This window comes from Euphorbia lathyris, chromosome 8 (assembly GCF_963576675.1).
Source record: "Euphorbia lathyris chromosome 8, ddEupLath1.1, whole genome shotgun sequence".
Taxonomy (NCBI): domain Eukaryota; kingdom Viridiplantae; phylum Streptophyta; class Magnoliopsida; order Malpighiales; family Euphorbiaceae; genus Euphorbia; species Euphorbia lathyris.
In genome coordinates, this window is record NC_088917.1 from 25,843,665 (window position 1) to 25,858,374 (window position 14,710).

At 33.1% G+C, this 14,710-nt stretch overlaps 1 protein-coding gene across 2 annotated transcripts; it reads right to left on the reverse strand.

Annotated features, from left to right (window-relative positions):
- Window positions 1-203: 203 nt before the first annotated feature.
- On the reverse strand, window positions 204-9,102 carry LOC136203503 (protein EFFECTOR OF TRANSCRIPTION 2-like). Of its 2 annotated transcripts, XM_065994667.1 has the most exons (5): window positions 8,882-9,102; window positions 8,399-8,761; window positions 4,625-4,994; window positions 499-783; window positions 204-393 (listed from the first exon to the last, which is right to left on the reverse strand). In XM_065994667.1, exons 1-5 carry the CDS (start codon window positions 8,981-8,983, stop codon window positions 311-313), a joined length of 1,203 nt encoding a protein of 400 aa, XP_065850739.1. In that variant the 5' UTR covers window positions 8,984-9,102; the 3' UTR covers window positions 204-310. The 2 variants fall into 2 exon arrangements, with proteins under 2 accessions (XP_065850739.1, XP_065850738.1); XM_065994666.1 differs by having other exon boundaries at window positions 204-783; window positions 8,882-9,101.
- Between the last annotated feature and the right edge of the window lie 5,608 nt (window positions 9,103-14,710).

The following is a 14,710-nucleotide window of genomic DNA, read 5'->3' on the forward strand; positions in this document are numbered from 1 at the left end:
TCTTGTTTTCGCTTTGGGAAAAAAAAATTACGATCCTTCGAAATAGAATTTATAACAAATTGTAAGAGAGTTTAACTATCAATCGACTATTGTGACTTCAAAATTGTTAATACTAGCATTTATTAGTAAAGTAAATTATTGTTCATCCTGTTTGATAATAACTATATCTATCAAAAAAAAAAACATACACTATAACTAAAAAGTACAACAAAAATGTCCTGTGGTTCCAATACATATGGCAAAGAATTGCTTTGCTTGTGTGGTCTTAATAAGTTAAAGAGTGATGCAACAATAGTCTAGCTTGATGATGTCAATTTAACCCATCAATAACAACATGGTGCTTGTACTTTGTACTGACTCTCATTCCCTTGTGTTCTTCACATCTTTTTCTACCTGGAACAGGTGTTTTAATGCAGATGGAATCATTCCCCAAATTTACACCACAAGTAACAGAAAATTGTTCATTCACAGAACTAATTTTTGAAGATGAGACATTACACTGTTTCTGTTTTTCCTCTGATATTGGCTTAAACACAGAGCTTTTAATCCTCATGCCTTTGTGTTCTTTGCATCTTTTCCTTCCTGAAACTGCTTCCTTCTTGCAGAAATTACCATCACCTAAATTCACTCCACAGACACTGCTGCTGGAATCAAGATGCACATCAGGGAGAGAATGGGAATTTTCTGGTGCAATTGGTTTAGCTTTCAATCCATAAATTCTCATTCCTTTGTGTTGTTTGCATCTCTTTCTCCCTGGAACTGGCGCCTGTTTACAAGGGATACCTGTAAGATGTAGAACAGGAATTGAATATAATTTTCTCAAAAAGTATAAGTTACAAAGTAGCTCATAATGTTTTTGAAAAGTGCAGATTTAAAACCTAAGCTCTGAAATTAAATTTACCCCTAACATTTCCGGCCAAAATCAAATTTACCCTCACATAACAAGAAATTTGAACCTACTGATTTGACAGTCAAATATGATATTCCTAACATTAATTATGTCTCAAATATTTATAACCACTCAGTTAAAATGTACTAAATTGTTTGAGTTTATCGACAAAATGTTTGGAAGGTCAAATAACTGTCAAACAAGTCTGTTCATATTTTCCATTATATGAAGGTAAAACTGATTTTACTTAGATTTGCCAAGAGTAAATTTGTACAATTTTCTACATTACGAGTTAATATGCTCTTCTAAAGAAAGATAGGGACAAATTTTGACATTATCCCTTCCAAAAATACAAAAATTAGGCCTATGTCTATGATTAATAATCCTAATGTTTACTGGGTGTATGAAGAGGAGGAGATTCGGAAAATGGCTCTGGAGTTCTATAAGGAGTTGTTTAAAGATGAACCTGTTCATCTGGAGAGAGCTCACTCTGTTACTACCTTTCCTATGATAAGTGAGGAGAGCAGTCAGGATGCCTTTCACCCTATATCCCTTAAGGAGATTGATCAAGCCATTTTCAACATTGGGGCCTCTAAAGCTCCTGGATTGATGGTCTGCCGGCTGGTTTTTACCATAAGCACTGGGAGGTTGTGAAGGAAGGTATCTATAATTTTATCATAGGTGTTTTTAATGGCTCTCAGGATATTGAGCTGGTGAATAGAACCCTTTTGGTTCTTATTCCTAAAATTGATAAGCCTTCTTCCTTTCGGCATATGAGACCTATCAGTCTTTGTAATGTTCTTTATAAAACGATTACAAAGATTGTGGCGAATAGGTTCCGTAGCATTCTTCCTGAGATCATTTGTCAGAATCAGGGCAGTTTTGTGCCTGGCAGACACATGATGGATAACGTGGTGATCGCCCAAGAGATGGTCCATACTATGAAGATCGGGAAGGGGAAGAAAGGCATCGTCGCTCTAAAGTTAGATTTGGAGAAGGCCTATGATCGCATCAACTGGAACTTCCTGATGGAGAGTCTGGAGAGAGCTAGAATCCCGGACAGCCGGAGAAGGTTAATTAAGGTGTGTATCTCTTCTCTTGTGTTTCAAGTTATGATTAATGGGGATATGTCGGAGGAGTTCTCCCCGGGCCGGAGGATCCGTCAGGGTGATCCTATGAGCCCTTTCCTTTTCGTTATTGCTATGGAGAGGCTTGCCCACTTGATTAAGGATGTTATCGATGATGGGAGTTTCCACCCGGTGGCTATCAATAGTTTCTGTCCCCAGGTGACCCACTTATTCTTTGCTGCTCCTTATCTTTCTGGAGGGTAATGAGGAGCAGTTGAGCATTATTATGAATATTCTTGACTGTTTCTGCTCAGCCTCTGGGCAGAAACTTAACATCCAGAAGTCTAAGATGATGTGCTCTAAGAATATGAACCCTAGAGTCTGTAAAAGATTAAGCGATCTTTCGGGTATCCCTCTGACGGATTCTCTTGGGAAGTATCTTGGTATTCCCCTCCACAGTGAGAGAGTGTCTAAAGTTTCTTTTAAAGATACTTTGGATAAAGCGAATTTGAAGTGTGCTACGTGGAAAGCCAAGACTCTTTCTCTCGCTGGTCGCCTCACGTTAGTTCAATCCGTTAATTGTGCTACTCCCAACCACATTATGCAGGCTTGTCAACTTCCGGATCCTGTGCTTAATGATCTTGATAAAATTAACCGTAGGTTCCTGTGGGGGGAATCTGAGGAGGGTAGAAAGATCCATCTGGTACCCTGGAATGAGGTTTGTCTGCCTAAGGATTGTGGAGGTCTTGACATTAGGAAAGCAAAAGATAATAATAGAGTCTTATTAATGAAACTCCTCTGGCGTATGTGGCAGTTTCCTTCTGCTCTGTGGGTCAGGCTCTTATGTGGGAAGTATCGGAAGGATAAGGTGTTTGGGGGGCCTAAGGAGAGGGTGAGTAATTGCTCCTTTCTTTGGAAAGGCATCAGTGCTGTGTTTGCTGAGTTTCGTATTGGGGTTGGGTGGAATGTGGGTAATGGCAAATCCATCAGTTTCTGGAAGGATAGTTGGGTTGGTAAGAGACCTTTACTGGAAATGTGTACTTCCTTGCCTCCGTTAGATGTTCAGGACTGGAAGATTGCTGATGTTGTGAATTCTGAGGGTGAGTGGATCTGGGATAAATTTAATTCTTACCTCAGTCTGGAATCGCTCCTTTCTATTAGAAGTGTCCACATAAGTAATCAATTGGAGGATAAGGATAGTTTATGTTGGGCTCTTACTAATAATGGGGCTTATTCTTGTAAGTCCGCTTTTCAAGAGTTCCATCGGGACTTGGAGTCTGCTTCTCCAGGGGTGTGGAAGACAATTTGGGGTTTAAAAGTGTCTTACCGTATTAGGAGCTTCCTTTGGCTTGGAGTCAAGAATAGGTTGCTGACTAATTCGGATAGGAAAAGGAGGCACCTGGTGGATTCTGGAGCCTGCAGTGAGGAGACGTTATGTCATGCCCTTAGAGACTGTGAGAAAAGTCTTGAGGTTTGGAGGAGAATCCTTCCTAGAGATGTGCTACCTTCTTTCTTATCTCACTCTGAAGATGATTGGTTTGTGGATGGGATTAAGGGGAATCTTCTGCCTGAGGATCAAGGTATTCTCCTTTTTGTGGTTGTGTGCCATCAGATTTGGAAGTGGCGGAATGAGGAGATCTTTGGTGATGGAGTGGTTTATTTACCAAATATCCTTGAGTTCTTTTCTAAAAAGATCAGGTCCTTGGTTGATAGCTTTGGTGAAGATCCCTCAGCTAAGGTGGTGCAGAGGAAGGAGGTCAATCTTCTAGGCTGGAGTAGACCTAGCGAAGGTGTGATTAAGCTTAATACTGATGGTTCTTGTTTGAAGGACGGAAGGATCGCTGCAGGAGGGGTTCTTAGAGATGCTGGTGGCAAATGGGTGTCTGGCTTCTCTCAGAATTTGGGATCAGGCTCTTCCTTTTCTGCCGAGCTTTGGGGTATTCTTTCGGGCCTGAAGATGGCTAAGGATCTTGGTGTGAAGAAGCTTCTGGTAGAGTCTGATAACCAAAAAGCAGTTAAGATGATCTGAGGGCAAGTCTTTTTGTCGGAATAGCCTGAATATTATTAAAGGCATTAAGAGGATTGGTTCCTCCTTCGAGTCTATTAAGTTCTCTCATATTTACAGGGAGCAGAACCGCGTCGCGGACCGTCTTGCGCTGGAAGGGCACTCGAGTTTATTGGGCCTGTCTACCTTCTCCTCTCCCCCAGGCTTCATTTCGTCCTTGATTTTTGAGGATCTGGTTGGGGTCAGTTTTCCTAAGCTGATCCCAGGTTAAGCTGTTTGTTGTGTTTTTTCCTTTCCTCTTCTACCAAAAAAAAAAAACATAATCCTAATGTTTACGACTAGAAACAATTTTATCTTTTAACGTCTAAAATGGTGCAATTTTATCCCTCAAATTTCGTAACCTTTTCTGATTTTTTTGAAGTTGCTTGGCTGCTAATGTTAGAGGTAAAATTGCACCATTTTAGACGTTAAGGATAAAATTGCACCATTTTAAAAGTTAGCAACAAAATTGCTCCTAGCTTTAAAATGCCGGGTATTTTTTCACGATTCAAACTGTAATATGCCCCAAATCAATGTAACCCATACCATGCTTACAAATTTCAAAATGTGAGAACTTTGAAAACACTTCTTTAAACCAACAACAAGTAACAAATTAAACAATACCTTCACTTGTGAGGATTCCACATATGGTGGAGGAATTCTCTTCAATGCCAGATTTCTCTGGAACTAATAATCTTGGCTGCCATCTGCTAAATTTGAAAATTCCATGGAGAAAACTTTTTCCATCCACTGTACATTCTTCTGGCAATGGTGGCTTGCCTGCTTCAATTTTGATACCCACTTGACCAGGACGTAGAAACAGGAGCTTTTTGGAGATTGTTGTAAATTTAAAGGAGCTTCTTGAAGCAATTTCACCAAGTTTTTGTATGATATCTTTAGGGCGTCTATCCCCATTACTGCCTTTGTTCCAGGCATAGTCAAATGTGTCAAGCAGCTGAGCTTCTGTTTTCTCAGCACTCCGCTTATCTCTCATCTGTTTATATTCATTCAGGAATCAGGAAGACTAGAATTAATCACTAATTATTTGATTATGCACTGCTTGCCAGCAGCAAGTTTTGCTCGTGAGCAACACGTTAATTTTGTTTATAAACTTTGCTCGCGAACAATTCATTAATAACGTTCATAAGCAAACTCACCAGCAAAACTCATAATAATGTTCATAAGCAAACTCACGAGCTCGTAAACAAATGAATGAAGAATTAAAATGGAAGATAAAGTTTCAATTTCATTTGAAATTTCCCAAACACAAAACTACTTAGTTTTGAAATCTACAAACTATCTACCTTTGCATTAAAAGTAGTATTATTATAAAAAAAAATAAAAAATGAACCCAGCTTGCTTATGAGTTGTTCATAAACATTTTGTTCATGAGCTTATTCATGAACACATAACTAAGCGTGTTTGCGAGTTTTCGAGCAAAGTTTCGAGTTGCTCCAGTCTCAAAATCATGCTCAAACTCGGCTCATTATAAATTGAACCGAAAATAATCGAGCTTTTATCGAATCGAACGTTGAACCACTTATGAGCAGCTTGGTTTATTTACAGCCCTAATAGTAAGGGTGTTAAAATGGATTGATGGATATCATGTCGATTAACTCTAGTAATCCATTAAGAATCAATCTTTACGCAATTCATTTAATAAACGGATTAATATAACACAAAATTTAAACAGGTCGATACAATTAATTAAAAAATACTGAATATAAGTAGAAGATAACACATCATACGAGCTAACCTGCTACCATACTTATATTCAACTAAATGGGTTAAAAAATCAACCAACCCATTACAAAATTTATTAATAAAATTAGAATTTCTAGGAGAAGGAGAAGAGGATGTATGCTAGGGTAAGATCAGATGACTTTATATATATGTATTAGGCTAAATACATGAAGAGTCCCTTGGGCCAAAAAAATTCGATTAGTTCTCTCAATTTATAAATTTACAAAGTATCTTGTTAGATCCCTGAACTTGTTTAAAGTTATATGATTAACTCATACGTCCACGTGATACAACAAGAGAGTATTTTAACAAATTGATATATATATATCATTTTAAGCAACCTCATGAAACAATATATCACTTTAAGTAAGTTTTGAAGGCAAATGTCACATTAAATAAATTTAGTTGGTCAATAGATTATTTTGATTTTAAGCAAGTTAAGAGAATTAATAAGACACTTTATAAGTTTAGGGACTCAACCAACTTTTAAAGTTCAAGGACCAAATAACATTAAGTCATATATATTATTTTTAGAGTACACTTCCTCTCTTGTTTGTGAGTGTTTTTGAGGGTATACCCTCAACTTTACTCATTTTTACAGTATGACCACTAAACTTCAAAATATAACATAAAAATCATTTATCTTTATATTTTCTAACATTATAGCCGCTATACTTTAACTAACGCCTCCAAATTACTATTGACAATCTCAAATTGAAAATATTCAGGAATTAAAGTTGTTTAGACCGATATTTACCATGAAACAATATTTTTTATTTTCTAAAATCATCATTTGTAGAATTCTCTGTTTAAAAATTGATTTTCTCTCAACTAACCAAACAACATCTAAATAACTTTAAAACAAAAAATTTTGAAAAATTAAAGTTTCTTAGAATATAAACAATTCTTAAAATTTTTTATTTTGAGATCATCAATCATAATTTTAAAGTGTTAATTAAAATTTAATGACCATAATATAAAAAATATAAAGTTATGCGATTTTTCGGGTTACGTTTTTTTTATATAACTTACCCTTGTTTGTAAGGCGTAAATGTCCTGCCCCCACTTTTAACATTCAAGGATAGTGCTCTCAAAATTGTGGGTTGTAAAAAAAACTATCAAGAAAATTGAAAATTTTATTTCTAAAATTGAAACAAAATGAAAAATAGGTTGACTAAAATTGAAAATCAAATCAATTTTGATTATATGTAAAATCTTAGTTATTTCTACATAAATATGCATATCTATAATTAATTTTTAAATTAAAAATATTAAAAGAAACAATTTTATTTAAGTGATTTTTTTATTGAATTTAAATTTTAATGTTTAAATAATAATATATTAATTTTAAAGTCAATTATTTGTTATGGGATGAATACATTCATGGCCATTGAAGTTTATTCATTTTCACGGTATGACTATTAAACTTTAAAACGTAATATAAGAGTTATTCAACATTATATTTTCTAACATTATGATCACTGAACTTTAAATTAATACCTCAAATTGACAGTTGATAATTTCAAAATAGACAATTTCAAAAATTGATGATATTTTAAGAACTTTTAAATCTTCAAAATTTTCATTTTGATGTTTCTTTGTTAGCAGATAAACATTTTTAAAGAGATAAGTATCATTTGATAAAATTTGCTTCCTGATGTATTCCTATACGTGACATTTAACTCATTTTGGATAAAATATTAATTGGTTTGTTAATTCCTATCACATAATACACTACAATATTTGACACGTGACATATACACATGGAAATTGTTTTAATTTTTCTTTTACTTATAGACTTAATATGTGAATAAACAAGAAAAAAATATTAATTCCTTATTTATCCACATAGTAAGTAATATCGGAAAAAATATTAAGACAATTGCTATGCGTACATTTTACGTGTCAAAAATTGTACCATGTGGCAAAAATTAACATATCAGTTATTTTTCATTCAAAATAAGTTAATTATCATACATGTGAATATCTCAGTGGGCAAATACTACCAAATGATACTAGAGAGGGAAATGACAAAAAAAAATGATACCACAGGGGCCAAAAACGGTTTAATCTAATAAAAAAACACGGTTTAATAGTAAATATTATTCTAAACAACTTTAATTTTGAACATTTCAATTTTGAAATCGTCATTTTGAAACGGTGATTAAAATATAGTGATCATCATATTAGAAAGCATAACATTGAATGTGTGGTTGTGAGTATAGCTTATCTTTTTACGGAAAAAGTCAATAATAACTAACGTATCGAAATATAAATTAACCGATCTAAGTAACAATGTTATTCTAACCAAATTTAATAATAACTAACATATCGAAATATAAATTAACCATATAAGTAACAACGTTATTCTAACCAAATTTAAGTGATTGATTAATTGTTACTAATAGACCCATAAATGATTGATAAAATTAACCATCTAAGTAACAACGTTATTCTAACCAAATTTAAGTGATCGATTCATTGTTACTAATAGACCCATAAATGATTGATAAATTTAGGCACCCCTGCAAAATTGAGATGAAAAACCCATAAATGTACTCTGAAAACGTTATTTATAACTTCTCCTTTTGTTTAAATGACAAAGGAAATTAAGTTTGAGCTACTAAAATCAAAGGAAGAAGCAGAGATACTTACAAGAGCCCATCTATACACAATACGGTACCCTTTCGAGAAAATTTCTTCGAACAAACCAATCCCGTTTTGAGGCGACGCCGTTTTAGAATCACTCCAATCGCCAGTTGCGTTGCCCAAATGAGCACCACAACGACCATATCTCTGAAGCCGGCTCCTCACGTTCTCAGCTTGACCAAGATAAACCACCGCGATATCATCTGGATCTAACTTGCCAACATTTCGGCCAAATCCAGATCGAGATACAGCTACGCCAAGCTCATATAAACCCGGAGCAGATCTACTAGGAAGGCTATGAACTCTGTATCTAGCTGCTCCTTCCTTCCCTTGGGCGTAATCTTCCCAATCAGAAGGTCCAATTAGAACCTGAAAAGCACAATTGAACAAAATTTAGACTGGAAAAACAATTGGAATCTAGTAAGAACATCCTATATCATAATCGATTTGGAGCTAGAACTTGAAATAGAGGGAAAGTGGAGATCGAACCTGCCATTTTGAGAAATGAGAATCATGCTTGGTTCGTTTGTAATCTTCTCTCTTGAATCTAGCAGCAGAAAGAGGAGAAACGGAGTTCTTACCCGCTGCCATTTTAGCTATAGCAAGCTCTAGTAGTTGTGATTATTATCGAGCGCTGATTCCTGACCGTTAGCTCATCGGAGCGTTCTGGCAGGCCAGATGAGCTTGTGCTGTACATTTTGAATTTTCAAATTGAAGTTTCCAAATTTGTGATGAGAGAGAAGTTCTTGTACTTGGGCCTTGAGCCCACTCTTCCATATAATCTGAGCCCAAATGAATCTAAGCCCATAAACTTCAAGGGTATGATTTAATGCATATGGAAGTATGCATGTTATTTTTAAATTAATATGTTAACACAAACTTCATCAAAATATATATATATATATGTTAACACAAACTATTGAAAAAAAATCGGTTAATATTATATTTTGGATAGATCAGGAGTAAATATTACTAATAGATGAGATGTCAATAACAAACATTTTAGATAAAATTAGGGACTAAATAGTGGAAGTATGCATAAGCAACATAACTCTGGAGGTAATAATTGTCGGGTTTGTGTTGTGTCAAATGAGTAAACCTTTAATCCAACCCAAAAAAATCGATATTACAATCATGTCAATCTAATAGAGGTAGTTTCGATTTCGTGTTGTATTTTCAGGTCACACGCGATTTTACTATATACCAATAACAAATACTTCAAAATATTTTATGTTATTTTTAGATTAGCATGTTAAAACTAACTATCGAAAAATCCGTTAACATCATTATTGAGTCTGTATAATATGTTTATAAGTCACATTTAATTTTACTATATATATTAAGGATTACATATAAAAATATGGGAGATTGTTATATGATAGAATATGATAAAAAAAAAATTGAAACATTCGTGTCACTTTCTAGTTACTTTGTTGACACTAATCCATTCTAAAAATTTGTATCAACCTAAAAATAATATATTACCTACTAAGGCTCTGTTCTTTATCGCTGAAAAAAACTGAACTGAACTGAACTGAATTGAACTGAACTGAACTGAACTGAATACTACTGAATACTGAACTGAATACTACTGAATACTGAACTGAATACTACTGAATACTGAACTGAACTGAATTTAACTGAATGCTACTGAACTTAACTGAATGCTACCGAACTTAACAATAATGATGATATTAGACTTTAAAATAATTTTAATGATAATATTGGACATTAATAAACTTATAATAATAATAATAATGATTCTAATAAATTTAATAATATCAATAATAAATAAATATATTATTAAAGATAAAACTAAATTGAATATCAAATAAAAGCTCGGGTTGATAAAATCTTGGTTCGATAAAAGCCTATGAAATTAAATAAAAATGAGTCTAATTTAAATTAAAAATACAAATTACATACAAACACTAATTTACATATAATTTAAAGCCTATGAAATTAAATACAAATTTTCATATGAATATCAACTCTTAACTTTTTATTCTAATTGAGGGTTAAAGTGCAAAAATAACGTTTTGGGTCAGGAGTAATTTTACGCCCAACGTCTAAAATTGTGCAATTTTATCCCTAACATTGATAAATTCGGTAAATTTTAGAAACAATTTATAATATGGATGCAATTTCTAATTTTTAAATATGGATGCATACTTTAGTTTTAATTTTTTATTAAACGATATATACTTTAATAAACTATTATTTCTTGACTTTTATCTAATTTATAGATAATGATAAAGTATAAATAATAATAATAATAATATATAATAATAATAATAATAATAAATAATAAATAATAATAAATTATAGATAAATAATAATAATTATTATAATATAATAAATAATGATAAATTACTGAATGCTGAAACTGATTGCTGAACTGAACTGAACTGAATTGAACTGAACTGAACTGATTGTTACTGAAATTAAGTGATAAAGAACAGGGCCTAAGTCAAATCAAAACATTAAAAAATTTCAGATTTCGTGGCGTGTAGTAAGATCGTATGTAAATTTGACACTTCTAGATAACTCTACTTTTGGCTTAATAAATGAGGGACATCTCAATTTGATTTAAATAACCGATTGGTCCTTTTAACTTTAAGGATATCTTATTATCTGTCTAAACTTGTTTAAAATGACATGATAACCTCTAAATATTACATGACAAAGTAAGATAAGATCTAGAGCTTATACTCTCCAACTTTCAGTCATTCGTGAACCACGTTCATACACTGAAGCTATCAAGCACGATCGTTGGAAAACTGTCATGGATGTTGAGATACAAGCTTTGGAAGCTAATCATACTTAAACTCTAGTTCCAATACCTTATGATAAGCCTATTATAGGGTGTCGTTGGGTTTTCAAAGTCAAACTCAATTCTGATGGCAATCTTGAGTGTTATAAACAGCGTTTAGTAGCTAATGGCCATACTCAAACTAAAGGAGTAAACTATCTTGGTACTTTCAGCCTTGTTGAGATGACATCTCTTCGTTTATTATTGGCTTTTGTAGCTATACAAGATTGGTTTCTTTTTGAATTGGATGTTAATAACGCCTTCTTAGATGGAGAATTAGTTAAAGATGTATATATGACATTGCCATATGGATTTTATTCTCCTAACTCCAATTTGGTTTATAAGTTGAAGAAAACCCTCTACAGACTAAAGCAGGTCAGCAGACAAGGGTTTGCCAACCTTTCTTCTGCACTTCTTCAACTTAGTTATGATCATTCAACTGCCGATCATTCTTTATTCCTCAAACAACCTGGTACTTCTTTTACAACTATACTAGTTTATGTTGATAATGTTATCTTATGTGGGAATACATGGGTGAAATTGATTCTCTCAAAGTTTATCTTCACGACACTTTTAAAAATCAAAAATCTTGGTGCTTTGAAGTATTTCCTAAGGCTTGAAAATGTTAGGAAATCAAAAAGGATTTCTATTTGCCAACGCGAATATGCTTTGGATGTTTTGGAGGATGCTAGCTATTTGAGATGTAGACCATCGACTACCCTTATGAGTTCTACCACTGATTTGACTAAAAAATAGGACATTCCCCTTGTTGATCTTATTTTGTATAGAAGGCTTGTAGGAGTTTAGATATATCTTACAAATACTAGTCTAGGTATCAGCTTTGGAGTTTCTCAATTCAGTCAATTTCTAGCTTCACTAACCTCAGTTTATTTTGGAGTAGCTTATCAAGGGTTGTATTGTTCTACTCTTCTTCTTCACCGTTTCATTTCAAGGCATTTTGTGATTCTGATTGGGCTACCTTCTCTGACACCAGGTGTTTTATAATTGGCTTTTGTGTTTTACTTGACATCTCTCTCATTTCCTGGAAGAGTGAGAAATAAAACATTGTTTCTTAGTCTTCTTCTGAATCAAAATATTGTGTCATGGCATCTGTCACTTGTGAATTGCAATGGCTCCAATATTTTCTTACTGATCTACACATTGTGCATTCTTAACCAACTCTTCATTTTTGTGATAATCTATATGTCATTCATATTGCTCAAAATCAAGCTTTCCATGAACGTACCAAATACATCGAAATTGATTGTCACATTATCAGAGAGAAGTTGTCGTCTGATTTATTACATCTTCTTCCTATTCCTTCTACGTCTCAGTTAGCAGATATCTTCACAAAACCCTTACCTTTCACACAATTCAAGCTTCTCTCTTCCAAGTTTAGTGTTTTAAACATTCACACTACAACTTGAAGGGGGCTATTACGGTTTATTATGAGTCCGTTTGGCTAACTCCTTTTCAACCTCCTTTTACCTTTCACCACTCAAAAGCAGATAACAGGGTGTTTGGTTAAAATAAAATACAACTGTCTTTTCCTATTTAATAAAGAAAAAGCTGCGTTTCACAAAAGTAGCATTGTGCTACTTTTCCTAATCTACTTCTGCCTTTACGATTTTTATCATATAAATACCCCCATTGTAAATCAATAATTCCCTACCAAACTTCTTTTTCTATATTTTATTTTCTGACTTCATCATTACCAAACTACTACTGCCGCGGCAACTTGTCAAGTGAGTAGCTCATCCTTTTTAACTTTTTTGGTACAGAGTACCTTACATATTTTTTAATTTTTTTTGGGTACAGAGTACCTCATATATTTTTATCATAGCTTTTTTATCACAGCTACATATTTATGTTTTCAAGACCTATTGATTAGCTCATTCATGCTTTATTAGGTTGACTTTCTTAAAATTTTTTTATCAATTTAGTTATTTTTAATATTTTAAATTTGAATAAAAGATATTGACAACATGAGCTTGTTTTAAAATTAATAAATTTTATACTTAATTTATAAATTTTGTATTTTTGAAAATTACCAATAGTAGAGTTAGAGAAAATACTAGAGTAATTGTTTTATTTATGTGAAAATATAAAACCAAATTCATCACAAAAAAAATACAGAACTGGATTTTTTTTCTTTTTTAATCACAATAAAATTGACTAATTGAAACATTAAAAATTTAGAGAACTCTTTCAAAAAAAAAACTTAGAAAACTATTAATCATCCGGTTATAGTTCTCAATCTATATAGAGTTTATTTTGATCAGTTTGGTTAAGTCGGTAATTTCGTCATAAAAATCGAACCGACCGAAATTACCGAAATATTATATGTATTGTAACAGAAACCGAATCAAATAGACCGAATAACAATTTTGAGAACTAGATAGAATCATATGAATATCTACCACTAACAATTTTGTTATTTGTTTCTATCAGAACTATCCTGCGATCAATTTACTTTGCCATTTTTCTTACTCATGGCAGCGCCATCATCTTCAAATATAGGTATTATATAATTGAATTGTTTTTAGTTTTATTGAGAACTAGCCTAAAGAATTCATATGACAGTTTGAATGAATTTGAATGGATCATTGCATACATATCTATATTTTTTCATAGGTGCTAGCACGAGCAAAAAAAAAGGTTCCAAGAAAAAAATGGAATGATGTAGAATTTAATGCGTTTATTGATATCTGTGTCTGGGGCACTACTCTTGGTAAAAGAAGTGGAGGGGGATGGGGTCCGAAAGGATGGCTATGGGTAGAAAATGAAATGAAGATTGTGGGTCACATGTTTACTAAAGATCAGATGAGACATAAATGGGATTCTATGAAAGTACATTGGAAACTATGGAAAGATCTAAAGGGAAAAGAGACTGGTTTAGGATGGGATCCTATTAAAGGCACAATAGATGCTTCTGATGAGTGGTGGAATGCTAAGATACAAGTAAGTTAAGTGTGATAACATTTATTTGAATAATAAATTTTAAATTAATTGGTTGATTTATGAATAATTTTATTTCCACTTGGAATGTCTAGGAAAATTCAAGTTATGCTCCATTACGTGAGAAAGGGATTGGACAAGATGTCTATGAAAAATATGAAATCTTGTTTATGGACACTGTGGCTACTGGTGAATATGCATATGCGCCATCTTCTGGAATTTTGCCTAATGATACTGAGGAGGATCCAATTTATAATAATGTGATTAATTTGGTGCACAACAATGACTTAGAAGAAGCTTTTGAAGATCAGTTAGAAAGGATGATGAATCGAGATTCTGTTTTAGGAGGTTCACCCATTCAGCTTGGTGATGATACTATTAACTTTGAGAATACTGATAGAATTGATACTCAGCAGAACATGGATAAACAAAAGAGAAAAATGACATTTGTAGACAAAGCAACAAAGAAAAAGATAGGTGATAAAGGGAAAAAGAAGTCTAGTACTACAGAAGTTACTGATGTTATTAATGCATTAAAGGACAGCATT

Excerpts from the sequence above, each read along its gene's own strand:
- LOC136203503 (XM_065994666.1), bottom strand. The coding sequence starts at position 8,983 with ATGGCAGCGGGTAAGAACTCCGTTTCTCCTCTTTCTGCTGCTAGATTC. Across the intron at positions 4,995-8,398 it reads TTGTGTATAGATGGGCTCTT|ATGAGAGATAAGCGGAGTGC; the intron begins GTAAGTATCTCT and ends GAATATAAACAG. Across the intron at positions 784-4,624 it reads TGGAATCCTCACAAGTGAAG|GTATCCCTTGTAAACAGGCG; the intron begins GTATTGTTTAAT and ends TACATCTTACAG.